Source organism: Octopus sinensis, unplaced genomic scaffold (genome assembly GCF_006345805.1).
Source record: "Octopus sinensis unplaced genomic scaffold, ASM634580v1 Contig16468, whole genome shotgun sequence".
Classification (NCBI taxonomy): domain Eukaryota; kingdom Metazoa; phylum Mollusca; class Cephalopoda; order Octopoda; family Octopodidae; genus Octopus; species Octopus sinensis.
Genome location: NW_021834366.1, coordinates 5,039 through 19,643, shown reverse-complemented (window position 1 = coordinate 19,643; position 14,605 = coordinate 5,039). Strand labels below are relative to the sequence as shown.

At 34.2% G+C, this 14,605-nt stretch overlaps 1 protein-coding gene across 1 annotated transcript; it reads left to right on the top strand.

Moving 5' to 3' along the window:
* The first annotated feature begins 5,133 nt into the window (after positions 1 to 5,133).
* On the top strand, positions 5,134 to 7,172 carry LOC115230824 (structural maintenance of chromosomes protein 3-like). The gene is given in 6 exon segments (XM_029800949.1): positions 5,134 to 5,275; positions 5,680 to 5,874; positions 6,181 to 6,278; positions 6,309 to 6,563; positions 6,565 to 6,744; positions 6,849 to 7,172. Coding segments are annotated over 6 exon segments (1,194 nt in total).
* The last annotated feature ends 7,433 nt before the right edge of the window (positions 7,173 to 14,605 follow it).

Genomic DNA, 14,605 nt, shown 5'->3' with positions numbered 1-14,605 from the left:
GAAAAACTGGTCCTAAAACATATTCGCCCTTTCCTCCCACAATCCACATTTCAACATGGATTCAAGGAAGGATTGTCAACGACCTCCTTCCTCACCACACTAACAGATTTCATAAATGAGGACACAAAAAGAAGAAATTGCAGGAGAAATCAATTGTATGCACTATCGACATTCAAAAAGCGTTTGACTCCGTCCCAAGGAAGATCCTAATTCAAAAGATATTTGGTACAAATATTTCTACACCTATGAAGCTATGGATAGCGAATTTTTTGAGCGGACGTCGTGGGAAAGTGTGCGTCGGGAACGAGAGTTCAAGATCACGCTTTTGCCTAATGGTGTACCCCAGGGTCTTCCTTTATCCCCGACCCTCTTCAACTTGTTTCTGAATGATCTCCCGGTTCCTATGGATAATAATGACATACTACTCTCCTATGCCGATGACATAGTTGTCGCATCAAGGGATGTAAATGTCGAATACGCGAAGGAAAGACTACAAAGAATACTGGACGACTTATATGGATGGCTATATGAAAACAGACTACATGCATGTTCCGAAAAGTCAGCAGTCACCCTATTCACGAAAAACAGGAGATGGGGACGAAAACTATTGAAGTCACGCTGAATGGAGTCCCAATACCACAAAGAAACACAGAAGATATTGGGTGTAACGTTTGATACTTTCCTCTGCTTTTCGCCTCATGTTGAATCGATCGTGTCAACTGTATAAAGAAAATCAATTTTGTGAAAGCCTTTCTTTGGAACTGTGGGAGAACTTGTCCGCCAGGGTAGAGACCCTTTACAAGCAGTATATCGAGCCAACAATAGGCTATGCATGTGCTGCTTGGGGCTGTAACCTGGCGGCAACGAACCAACTAAAAATCGAGAAAATCCAAGAAAAATCCATAAACCTACTGAAGGACCATACCGACAGGAAAATTGTCCATCGAACACTGGAGTCTCTTGTAGAGGCAGTGGGAGGGATCGGGGAGATGGACCACAAGCATTTCACCGTACATACAGAAAGTGTTGGGGGTCACGGTCTGAACATCGTGAAAAGATGGCTCGACTGTTGAGAAGTGTCGGAATCACCTGAACACGTTAGTTAATGGTTAAGACGGTGATTCTGTTTTTGGCTTAAATAATAATAATAATAATAATGTCACAGGCTTGAAAGGCCCCCAGGCTTGAAGGGACCTACCCTAATTAGATATTTCATATACTTAATAATAAAAAATATCCTAAAGGACCAACCGTATACTACTACTACACTTTGATCTTGGCCAAAAGGCCGAGAAGCGACTTAACCATTTCTTCTCTTAACTATCGCATGTCATAATTTGATATGTAAAAATAAAATTTTAGACAAGCCATTCTAAAATAATAAATTAAACATTAAAATTATTATAAAAATACGTCAAATACTATTTTGTACTTATAATTTATTTCTGCTATTTACTTTTGCCTTTTTAATTCAAAATAATTTGATATGTAAAAAAAATTTTAGATAAGCCATTCTAAAATAATAAATTGAACATTAAAATTATTATAAAAATACGTCAAATACTATTTTTTACTTATAATTTATTTCTGCTATTTACTTTTGCCTTTTTAATTAAAAGTGGGTCCCTATGTGAGTCCAAATACCTCCCGACCTGTCAAATTTTATCAACAACAGTCACAGAATTAGTTAAGATATGAAATATATCCAACATTGTTGTCAAAACATGTTTACTCCACAAAACCTGCGGAATTCTACCAATTTGAGTCCATTCTACAAACTTGTTGACTAACTCTGACAGATGTGAGTCCGCTAACGCACAAATTATCTTTTCCTCGAGTTGAATTGACAAGGAGAAAAGTTGCGATTTCTCAGCGTCCTTTTCCCCTCTTCAGCCATTATTCCTCACCAAACAGAACACAACCAGCAGATTGAGACAATTATTGAAGAGATGCACGAGAGTGTCTTATTAGTTCGTGTAAACTGTCCATCACGATAAAACGAGTTTCACCCAGTTTGTCGCGTATAAAGTGCTTGTCTTCCATGTATGTATATATTCTCTCCCTATTCGAATTTGTTTTATCTTCTGCCAATTTATGACCACCCAAATGTGCGGCCAACTCCTGTCCGTCCTGTGTGGAGATGACTTGGGATATCCTTCAGTCAATCCCCACCCAAACCGGGCAGCCTGGAAGGACTCTTCGTTGGTCACGTCATACACCAGAATGAATCCCCTCGGTAGTAGGCCGTCGTGATTGTCCGGTAACGTTCTTGTCCGGCCGTGTCACTCACTCACTCCCCTCTACCCAGATTTGCAGTTCGCTTGTTGTCACGGAAAATGGACTTGACTTTGAAATCAATGCCCACCGTCGACACAAAGCAAGTACTGAAGGAGTCGTCGGCGTATCGGAAGAGGAGGGATGTCTTGCTATTCCCCACAATCAGTATTTTGAACATGTTGTCATACGAGTCTTCTCTTGCCACTCCTGTGTGTGAAGACAGCTGAAGACATTCTAGACTGCTGAAGACATTCTCGATTCCAAAAGATCCTTTTCTGCTCTTTCCAGGACATCAAAGACCTTTCAGGTACAGAGATCAAAGATCTTACTATTTTTGATTTCTAATCAATCTGAAAATCAAAAAAGGCATTATTGAAATGCAACTCTGAAAAGGCCACGCTAGATTGTGTGTCTAATAGGATCTGTCTGGGGGCTTAATTAAGTTTTTTTCAAAAATTATTTTTGTTAATTCTAAGCTTATTTTTCTGTTGCGATATTCTTATGCATAAAAAATTTATTTAAGACATGATTTGAATTCTTTAAACAGATTAATATTATTTTAATTACAATTTAATGCAGAAATTAATTTGTTTATTTAACTAGAAATAAAATATGAAATATTACGAGCGAAAATGCACATCAAGCAGGTTGTGTTTGATGTCTGATTACAAAGGTCATACTTAACGGCTTTAAGAGCTACAGAGACAACATAGCAATAGATCCATTTAATCCTCGCTACAACGTTGTGGTAGGCAGGAATGGAGTGGAAAAAGTAATTTCTTTGTAGGTTAGCCTTCATTATTTTACCTTTAAGCAATACAGTTTGTAATAAGTGAAGATTTTAGTTTCCTTCGGGAAAACCAAAGATTAGCCATGATAAATGAGGGAGGTGGGAGTCGGCAATTGTCAGCATATGTTGAAATTGTTTTTAGCAACGAGGATAACCGAATTCCTGTAGAAAACTATTTTAACATGTTTAAGATTGACAAGAAGAAGTGGTAATCCGAAGAGTTATTTCGTCTAAAAAAGATCAGTATTTTCTCGACAAAAAACATGCATCGTTAATATTTCGAATTAAAACTTTAAAATAGAAAAAATGATATTATGAATCTTCTGAAAGTGCCGGATTCTCTCGATGTAATCCATATTATATCGTAAAACAAGGAAAAGTGACAAATAATCCAACAACTACTTTAGATCAATGAAATAGCAATCGCTCCAGACTCTCATCGTTTAAAAATACTCAAAGAAGTGGCTGGAACTAAAGTTTTTGACGAAAACTGTGAAGAAAGCAATGTTTTGCTTAAAGATGCTTGTTAAAATCTTAAAAACTCATTTTTAGTAAATAAAAGAGAGCAGATAAAGTCTTTATTACAGGAGATTGATGACCGGCTGGTTATTCTGGACTCGGAGAAAGAAGAATTGAAAAATTACCACAAATATGACCGACTGAGGAGGTAATCGACCAATAAATATATCAGATCACTCGAATATGCAATATACTATAAAGAAGGACAAGAAATAGCTTCGAAATTGGAAGCAATAAGTTCAAAAAAGAACGAAACCGCCACCCAACATCAAAAGTTACAGATTCTGATACAAGAAGTCGAAGATACAATAATGGTTAATAAAGAGAGGCTCTCATTTTCAGTACTCTACGAAGGAACTGAAAGACGGAGATGATCAAATCCTGATTTTAGAACAAGAAATTGCTCAAATCACTGCAGAGGGTTCATCTAGAACGAAGGATCGAGCTAAGATTGAGTTAGAATTTAATGACTTGGAGAAGGATCTCATCCGAGATAAAGAAATTAAGGGACATGTTTAAATAATTATTTCAAGGCCAATTTTGAGCGTGAGTGTAGACAAGTGTGTTTCGAAATTAATAATACAACAATGAGACTACAAGTGATACAGCCACAATTTGAGAAAATTAAAAAACTAGAAGATAGTATTTCTTTAAAGTTGGTGGGGGATGATTATTTGGCTCAGACATTTGGACGCAGAGTGTCGAAAAAGGGAGTTATTTGCAAAACAGGGACGGGCCCAACAGTTTGAGACTGCCAAAGAAAGAGACGATTGGATACGATCAGAATTGGTTAGTCTTAAAAAGAAGGTGGGACAGAAAATGAATAACGTTTATTATTCATCTTTAAAACCAGATAAATGAGTTAGAACTGGAATTAGAAAAGGATTTGTTTGAGCAAATAGAGTTTAAAAAGAAAATTACAGCATCCGAAGAAAGATTGCTTACACAGCGAAAAATAATTGAAAATGGCGCCATCAAATACCAAGAAATGAAAAAAACAAGAGACCGACTGCAGAATGAACGAAAGTTGATAAATATATTTTACTTTTCAGTTTACTATGGAGACAAGAAAACTTGATACAGCAAAATATCGAGAAAATCAAAGAAGATCTTACGACTAAAGAATCTTTCTTTGCATCTATAAATTCGAAAGTTTTTAATTTAAATCATTAAAGGCCGTTTTAACAGGAATTGAGAGTATTCAGAGCATTTTGACAAGATTCCGCAACGAAGAAATGAATCTCCATATTACAGAAGAATACCACGGGACATTGATAGATAACATGGACTGTTCTCCTAATTTCTACACAGCTGTCGAAGTGACTGCTGGAATGAGGTTTTTAGGAGTTTACTAACTCAAAGATTGTTTCATCATATTGTTTCTTCTGATAATGTCGGAACCTTTCTTCTAAAAGAAATGAACTCCAAAAAACTTCCAGGAGAAGTAACCTTCATTCCACTAAACCGAGTATCGACTCCACCTGCTAGAAAACCTAAAGACGCTGAGGTTTAATTCTCCGTGATGATTGTCTTAGAACGTGATACGAATGATTGATATTTTGAGTTTTAATGAAGAGTATATGCCTGCATTTCAATTGGTGTTTGGTCGAACTTTGATCTGCCAGAATTTGGACTCGGCGATAGAAATAGCCAAACGAGAAGGATTTGATTGCATAACTCTTGATGGTTGTGATTAATTTTACTTTATCTTTTTTCAGGTGATCAGGTTAGATCAAAGGGGACGATGACTGGAGGATATCAAGACACGAGAAGATCAAAGATAGAATTATACAGAAACATTAAAGATATTAAAAATAAGTTTCAGGCGGCCAAAAAAGAGTCATCTTCTTTTCAAGCTCAACTCACTCGTGATATCAACGTTGAGTTATTTTAGAAACTGAGACACAAATTAATCAGCTGGTTGGAGAAATCCAGATTAGTGAGACTCGGAGTAACAAAAACAAAGACATTTTGGATAAAATGAGCGCTGATCTCAGGATATTAAGGGATGAATTGCCATCAGGGCTATCAACTCGAGAAAAGAAAGTATTTTTAATCTAAAATGCTTAAGCTTCAAAGATTTGATTTTTTAGCAAAAGATTGCCAGTCAACTAGAATGGCAATTTCATCCCTTCGAAGTGAACTTGGGACCGAACTCTCGTCACAATTGGCTTTAGATGATCAAATTGAGATTAACAAAATGAATAAAATGATTCAAGATGCATCCAGTGAAAGTAAACATGTTTTATCCCAACGAACTGCGGTTGGTTACAATTTGAAGCTAATGTGTTAGTTGGAGTCTGAGAAAAACAGATTGGAATCTCAACTTCATAACAATTTGCTAATAAAAAAGGCGCAGATTGAATCACAGCTAAATGAAATGGATTCTTCCGACAAATATGAGAGACTTGTGCGGTTAAAAGAGGAATTAGATTCGATTGATTTTCAAATAAGGGCGGATCGAGAGACCATCACCCGTATTTTCTGTATTTTGATTATTTCGTCCAGGAACTGAGTTACGTATTAAAGAAATAAGGAATAGCCCAGCGAGAGGTCATTTAAATGAAGCAATTGTATATTTCAGTAATCTATAGCTGTGCAGGCAAAGGAAAAGGAGATGAGAGAGAAAATTGAAGTTGTGGCCAAAGAACTTGATAAAATTTCCTCGAAGTATAAGCTTATTGTAAAGAGAGTAAACATTGTCTTGACTATTTAAACCAAGAAAGAGGAATGTGTTTCAAAGATTCAAAAATTAGGAGCTCTTCCGTCTGAAGCATACGAAAGTAATCAAAATCAGAATCAGCGACAACTCTTTGCTGCATTGGAGGAATGTAATTCCCAGTTGAAGCAATATACTCACGTCAACAAAAAGGCTTTGGATCAATTTGTCGACTTTACGAGTCAAAGGGAGCATCTTTTGAACAGAAAAGAAGATGTGGACAAGTCCTATCAAGTAATTAATTTTTCAACAATATTAGGCAATAACCGATCTCATTAATTCTCTCAACATTCGTAAATTTGATGCAATTAACTACACGTTTCTTCAAGTTTCAGAACATTTCACTGAAATTTTCAAACAGTTGGTACCTCAAGGGAATGCTATTCTGGTCATGAAGAAGGGTTCTGATGTTTTTGACAATACTCAGGTATTCATTGTTGTTTATTTAGTCAACTATTGATGAAAATCCAGAATTGATTGCCCACGAATTGAGTAAATTTACAGGCGTCGGGATTCAGGTCTTGTGGTTTATAATTATTCTAGGTTTCTTTCTCTGGAAATTCTGCGGATATGCGGGATATGCATCAATTGAGTGGAGGACAAAAGTCTTTAGTTGCTCTGACGTTTATTTTTGCAATTCAAAAATGTGACCCTGCCCCATTTTACTTGTTTGATGAGATTGACCAGGCTTTGGATCCTCAACACAGAAAAGCAGTATCGGGTTCTTCTGAGTTTATGTTATTTTCAGAAATGATTGAGAAGCTTTCTGAGAACGCGCAGTTTATAACAACAACATTTAGACCTGAATTTATTGAAAATTCCGACAAGATTTATGGCGTTTCCTTTCGTAATAAGGTGGAATTTTGAGTCATTTGCTTAGGTGTCGAATATTCGAACTATTACTAAAGGAGAAGCCCTTAGCTTTGTTGAGGATGAAGGGCGCACTTAAATTTCTTTATTGTTTTTTTCTAATTTTTTGTTTGTATTCATTTTTTGTTTATTTTTTTTTGTAGAGAATCTTAATTATAACTAGGGCAACCACAAATATGACCTTATATGATTCAAATATGACTTTAAAAATATGACTTTTTTGACCTTATAATTAGAAAATATGACTTTATGGCCAGGTAAATTCAGCAATCTTTTGGCGCTTTTTCGCAGGCGGGATCCAAAAATCGGGACTAAAATTTAAAAATAACAGATTTTTAGTAACAAACCTTATTTTTAATTTTTTTGGACTTCTAGTTATCTAAATTAAAATAGTCAAGAGTTGTCAATCTTCCTAGCAATAATTTTCACATATTTTTTTTAAAGAATGTTGGGTTTTATCTATTACTAAAAATATTTGACTCCCTTTGAAACATTCTTTAAGTTTTCTACCTGTTTCACAAAAATAGTGGAAACAAGATTTCTGGAATGTGTCTCACTAGGCAGTTTAAATCCCAAATTTTCATAAAAAAGTTTGAAAATGGACATCCCTTAATTTAAACAGCGGAATATTTGTTTTGGTCATCATTTCGACAAACTGATTGCGAAAGACTCTTCGGAAACACATCATTAGAAATCAACTTCATTTGGACATTAAATTTTCCTGATTCTAATCTCTTTTTGTGTTTCAACGTTTGGCGATGTTGTTCAACGTTGAAACTTTTTCCATATTTAACGGGAACACAATATTTTAAAAATCAAGTCGCCCGTGATCATCCTCTTCGAAAAATTTGTTAATTATATTATATATTTTCTTTTTATTTGATTTTTTAGGTTTAGACATCACAACAAATATATCTAAGCGTGCTTAATTATTAATTTATAAATTTAATTATATGACTTTATGGAAAAAATATGACCTTATGAAAAAATATGACATTAATGACCTATAAAATTACATCGAAAGTAAATAAAAATATAATAATAATTTAAAATGATGGAAATAATAAACTAACGATTCTTTTTTGATATGACTTTAATGACTTTTGGTTGCCCTAGTTATTATCTTCTTTTAATAAACATAAACTATTATAACCATAACTACAATAAAAACTGTTGAGAACAAATGGTGACATGCTAAACATTATATTAGAGAATTGTAGATGCTTTTGATGATTTGCAACAAATCAGAAATTATTATGCAAATCAATACAAAAAATTACTTAAACAAAAAAGTTTTGAAAGAAATTCCAAACATAAAAAGATTGTAAAAAAGTTTAATCTGAATGAAAACGTTTTCAAGATAAAAACCAAAGAACGTACTGAATTGAAACATCACAATTTAACATTTCCAAAATCAAAATACCAATTGGTATATTCTTGTATTAAAAACATTTATAGTTAGCAGAACTTGAATACAAAATAAAAAAATCTGGAAGAGTTATAAGTCGTGACGAGTTACACGAGCTATTTATTCAAAAGAGTAAAAAAACTACACAGAAAATAGAAACACCCGTGGCTGGTTTATTAATTTTAAATATCTCCATTAGATATTGATACCATTCCTATTAACCAAAGAAAAAAAACAAGTAACTATATTATAAAAATTAAAAAAAGAAACCCATATTTCTGTAAGCACTGACCATCTTACTGAATTTATTAATAGCAAAATTTCTCTTTTAAATCAAAAATGTCCACAAGTTTTTTTAATGATTTAAAGGTTTTTAGGTTATAATGTCTGAATTATCTTGTTTGTCGTTAGATTTTGAAAGTTCGTGTGATGAAGAGACGCACAGAGTATTTGTTTGATTAACCTTAGCCCGGTAAAAATATTCAAGGATATCAAATACGAAACAAAATCAAATTGATGATCAAAAATAAAGTAGAAAAATATGAAGAAAAATTTTTAAAGTATTTCTAATATTCAGAAGCTTTGACAGACTTTCCAAACAATATGTTTCCGATATAAACACAGATGTTCACTATCTTGTAATGAAAGATGTACTTAATGATAAATAATGTTATTTATAGATTTTTAATGCTGCCTTGCCAGAAATTATATCTCCAAAACTAGAGGAAAATCACCTCAAAGACATTCACTCCTCAACTGAAACTTACTCGAGTGTGAATAAAAGTTCTGGTGAATCAGAAGCATCCCTCGATTTTGAAACTATGTAATTTATTTCTATCTTATTTTAGTGAGGGAATAAAGTCTTTAACACTTGACTGGGACGAAGTTGTTTCAAAAGGAAAAATAATAACTGTTTTTATTCACAAAAATATTTTTATAGCAATCGTATGAACCTGAACGGACGTTGTGGATCAATTACTTGATTGACGAACAAGAGATTAATAATTAATTAAAACTAAAATTTGTTAAGTAAAGCAATCTCTGACCATACTATGGTAGGATGTTAGATCAATATTAAGATCAACTTATTTTAAATTTTAAACTCAGGAATTAAACATTTCCAAAGTTATTATAAATATTCGACCGATAGTATTCTCAAACTTGAAAACAAAAAATAATTGGTCGCTCATATGTTAGAGGCACTTATGTAAAAAGCAATAATTCTATAATTTATTATTATTAATTCTAATAAAAAATTCAAATGCCTCGTGTATCAGCTTATAACAGGTTTCTCGTCATCGAAAAATTAAAATGTGGCGAATCTCAGGTGAAAATATCCAAAGATTTGGGAATCTCTCGTTGTGCCATTCAAAAAATTAAAAAGCGATTTTTACACGGATATTTATATAACGATATGCCAAAAAAGGGAAGGAACAAAAAATTAACCAAAAATGATGAACGCTATCTTATCAGAATGTCAAAATTACACCCAAAAATGACCGCCAACGATCTTCTTATATGCTGTAACTTTTCCGGAAAAGTGAGTCTTTCGACAATTAAACGAATTTTGAGACGCAACAATTTATTCGGACGCATTGCAGTGAAAAAACCAAAATTGACTGCATCTCAGGTTGATAAAAGATATACATGGTGTCTTACTAACATTCCGTGGAATCAAGACGACTGGAATTTAGTGATATTTTCTGATGAATGCCGGATTCAGTTAAATCAGATGTCTAGGCAATACATAAGAAGACCCCCTGGATCAAAATTACAGAAAGAATATTCAATTGAAACTGTGAAATTCCCTTTATCAATTACGATATGGGGAGCAATAAAAGCAATGGGCAAAGATCAATTGTCCTTTGCCGAAAAACAGTCGACTTCGCCGAATATCAACGCGTTATAAAAGAAGGATTTGAAAATTTTTATGAAGAAAATTATTTTCTTCAACAAGATGGAGCAACATGTCATACATCAAAATCCACTAGAGCGTTTATGCCCGAAAACAACATAAAACTCATGGAAAAATGGCCAAGTCAATCTCCTGACTTAAATATAATTGAAAATCTATGGGCAATTTTAAAAAAAGAAGTTAAAAAATGTGGAGCATCAACGATTCAAGAATTATGGAATGAAACAAAGAAGGCCTGGGAAAACATTGATACAGGTGTGGTTATTAAGCTTTTTGAGTCAATTCCAAGAAGAATATCTTCGGTAGTCATAAATAATGGATGAATGACTAAATATTAAATTTTTGGATAATTTTGTCTTTCGTTATTGAAATGTGCTTCTAACATATGAACGATGTATTATTTTGAGTTTCTTAGTAAATACACATTATAAACTAAATGTGCTCAAAAATTTTAGGTTAAGATTTTTTATTCAACAGTTTGTTATTAACAAAAAAAATGACAAATAAGTGCCTTTTTAGGGAAAAAATAGGGTGCCTCTAACATTTGGACGGGACTGTATTATGTGACATGGGCGGCTGAATACGCATGGGCAATCGGTTACATTTTACCTTAAAAATTTTATTCTCATCGTTAAAATCTATCACCAGGTTTACAGAAAAAACAAATTTTAAACTACTCAGTCATAGAAATGAGTTCTCTCCCTTTTTTTCTTAAAATTCATTATTAGTGGCGTTATTAAAAGACCAAAAATTTAATTATGAAGTTAGTAAATCAAACTCCCTCTAAATTATTTAAAAACTGGTCTTTCCACAGTAACAAGTCCCAGAAGTACGGAACACAGCAATGATAGAGCAATACAGATGACCCCACCACTGAACATAACTTTATTCGAAAATCCGAAGCCAAAATCCCATCCAAGGTGTCTTATTCCGTTGAAAAAGTGATAAACAACAGAAAAGCTAATCAATGTCTTTGACAGAAAGAGAGTAGGAGGGCCAATCCAATGATCTCGGATCTGCAGGGAATCAACAAGTTCCACAAGTGATTCAAAATCGGGGAAAAAGTAAACATAACCGACAGCAAATGCCACAATTCCTTAAAATAGAAGTCAATTATAAACCTCCATACATGGCTAGACCGGTCAATCTGTGAGTTATTGAAGTAAGAGCTGTAATATGGACACTATTTCTTAGATATTGAGTTTAAACCCATATGCAGAAAGATGTGGAGACATTGGTCGCTTTAATTGTTCATTTTGTGACCAGAAATTTTGCATTTCTTGTGTAAGTTGCTTGGAAAATAAGCGCATGGGATTAATTGTAGGTGTCGTCGTAAGCCTGTTAATTATTGTTGTAAAATGAACAATTTATATTGTTTAAGAAACACTGTTCTTGAAAGCATAGAGAAATTCCAATGTTTTTAAATCGAAATTATATGAGCTGAAATGCGACCAACGCAACAAAAGTGTTTTCGATAATTTATGTTTTGAGAAATTAAAATATTAATTAAACTGAAAATATTTAATTAAAGTTTGTATAGTTCTAACCGAATACATTTGAATGTTTACATTTTCCATCTAATTTTTTTTGCTATACTAGTGACTTTTCTCTTTTGTAAATCATGTTGAAAACGCATTTCAACTATGTTCTCTGTGGTTTTACACACCCATAGAAACAAAATATTTCAACTTAGAGATAGTAAAATACCACAATTAAGGAAAGACATGAAATTTAATAACTCTGGACAAATAACTCCTTATTCTAACTATTGCCTACTTTCTGATTTTCAGTATACGAAACTACGAATTATTTCAGTATACGGATTTCCAGTATACGGATTATCATTGAAAAATATTCCTTTACGTTAAAACTTTAATTTTTACGGTAAGTACCGCATACGTGTTGCCACGGAGAATGGCGATGGATATTCTCTGCAATAGCCACGAAACCTCGCGTGGCTCTTTTGTCCTATGGGCCAATTTCCTTCCGATGTCGCTGATAAAGGCCGAGGTTAAAGGCCCGGCGACGCCCGATGTCTCCAATGCGATTGGTGCGAAAATAAAGCGGCGTCCGAGTTCTTGGTATTTTTTTTTTGGCCGTCTCAGCCTTTTCCGCGGCGGACCCGGGGGATGTGGCAGATGACATGATTGCCGATGGAGAGAATGAATCGATGCACGTAGCATCCCAGATGAGGCACTTGCCGTCCCGAAAGAGAAAGATTGTCATTCCGTCCGGGCGTTTGCCGTCTCCACGGTCCAATCCGACAGGCTCGAGCGTTGACGGAAAGCCTGCAGCCTTGAGGGCTTTAAGCACGACGTCATTTAGCGAGACATGGCGGGGACTTCGGGCGGCGCTCCTGTGACACGAAAGAGGGTGGAGCCCTTTAGCGTCGACTTTGGCGCCACATCGGCACTGGTGGATGCTGCACATGTCGAGACCGAACCGAAGGAAAATCCCGATCCTCAAGCAGTCGTCATCTAAAAAAGTTCCGGTTGATGTAGATGGGTAGGCGCCGAGCCATGCGCCGCTATGAGGGTTTGCGGCCGAGCCGGACATGTCGGACGGAAGGGGTAGGTTAGCATCGGTCCAGAAGTTCGATAAAACGTCAGCCGGCAAGTCCAATGAGAGTTCATTATAGGAGAGTAGAATCTTCAAATTCTTCAAGCACTGCACCACCCGGCCAATGGTAGAAAATGTGATTAAAAAGTTTAATGCTAGAAAATGTGATTAAAAAGTTTAATTTGCGTCAATATTTAAAAACTAAAAAAGTGGTCGCAATCACAAGTACGGATACATTTCTAAATAAATTTGCAAAAACAAGGTGAATTTATTTTGCATAGTATAAATAAAGAAACTCGTTGCAGGACAAATTTATTAACAAAATGTAATTCCCCTTTGTCAAAATCTTAAATTAAAGTATTAAAAAATAAAAATATTCTCATCACGAGATTTTGGAAGTCACTACTTCATAAAAGTTTTATAAAAGATATCTGAGTTTTTCTAATCATATACTGAGTATCAACATAAAAGTACAATAAGTCAACTCTTTTCAAAAAAAACAAGAAAACCCCAATAATAAAATCTGTTAAATTATTATTTCGTGTGCAATAATAAATATTTAGAATCCTATAATTTTTTATTTAATTAATTTTCCAATTATGTGGACCAGTGTAGTTTTGTATGGATTAATTTTTATCACAATTCGAATTATATATGTAATATTTGACATTTTTATGACACGACGAAGTCAATCGGCAATGTTATTACCAAAAGGAAAAAAATGCAAAACATTGGTAGTGCTTGGATCAGGTAGATCAGTGAGAATTAATTGTTTAGGGGGACACACCGCAGAAATGTTGAGACTTTTAGGAGCTTTTGATTTGTCGCGCTATTCACTGGAATATATAATAGCTGACACCGATACTACGTCTCAAAATAAATTAGACAACACTTGTGTATATTATTACTACAATACTTAAAGACGGTTTTTAAAATAAGAAGATGTCGACATGTCGGCCAATCACTTTTATCCTCTATCCCTTCTACACTTGTCTCACTTTTGACTTCTCTTGTCATTATTTGGAATACAAGGCCAAATCTTGTTTGACTTTCGACTAGTAACGTAATTAGTTGTTATGTAACGGACCTGGTACATGTGTTCCTCTTTGCTTGGCTGTTATATTCTACAGGGTTGGTTTGGGTTATTTATGGCTTTTAAGGTTTTTATGGGACGTTCAACTGTTATGGTCTACACCGAGAGTGTTTGCCGAACACGGACTTTGTCGTTATCTGGAAAGATTTTGTATTTTCTGGTAGACTCTTTCGTCGTTCAGTGGCCAGAACTATCGTATAGTTTTCCTTTTACTGTATATCTTGGACGAATTGTTTAATTTAATTTTTTGGTGAATTTTTAGTTCTTATACTCTTAAATACAAAATGCCAAGTTATTTTTAATTCAATTTTAATAGTTTGTAAGTCTAAAGATTAAATATTTTGTTTAAAATTTATTTCACTGAAATAAAAAACATACATCATCTGCGTCAATGTATTTATTAAGTATTGTAACAAATATTTTCATTTAATTTTTTGCTATATATAGCATAAGGT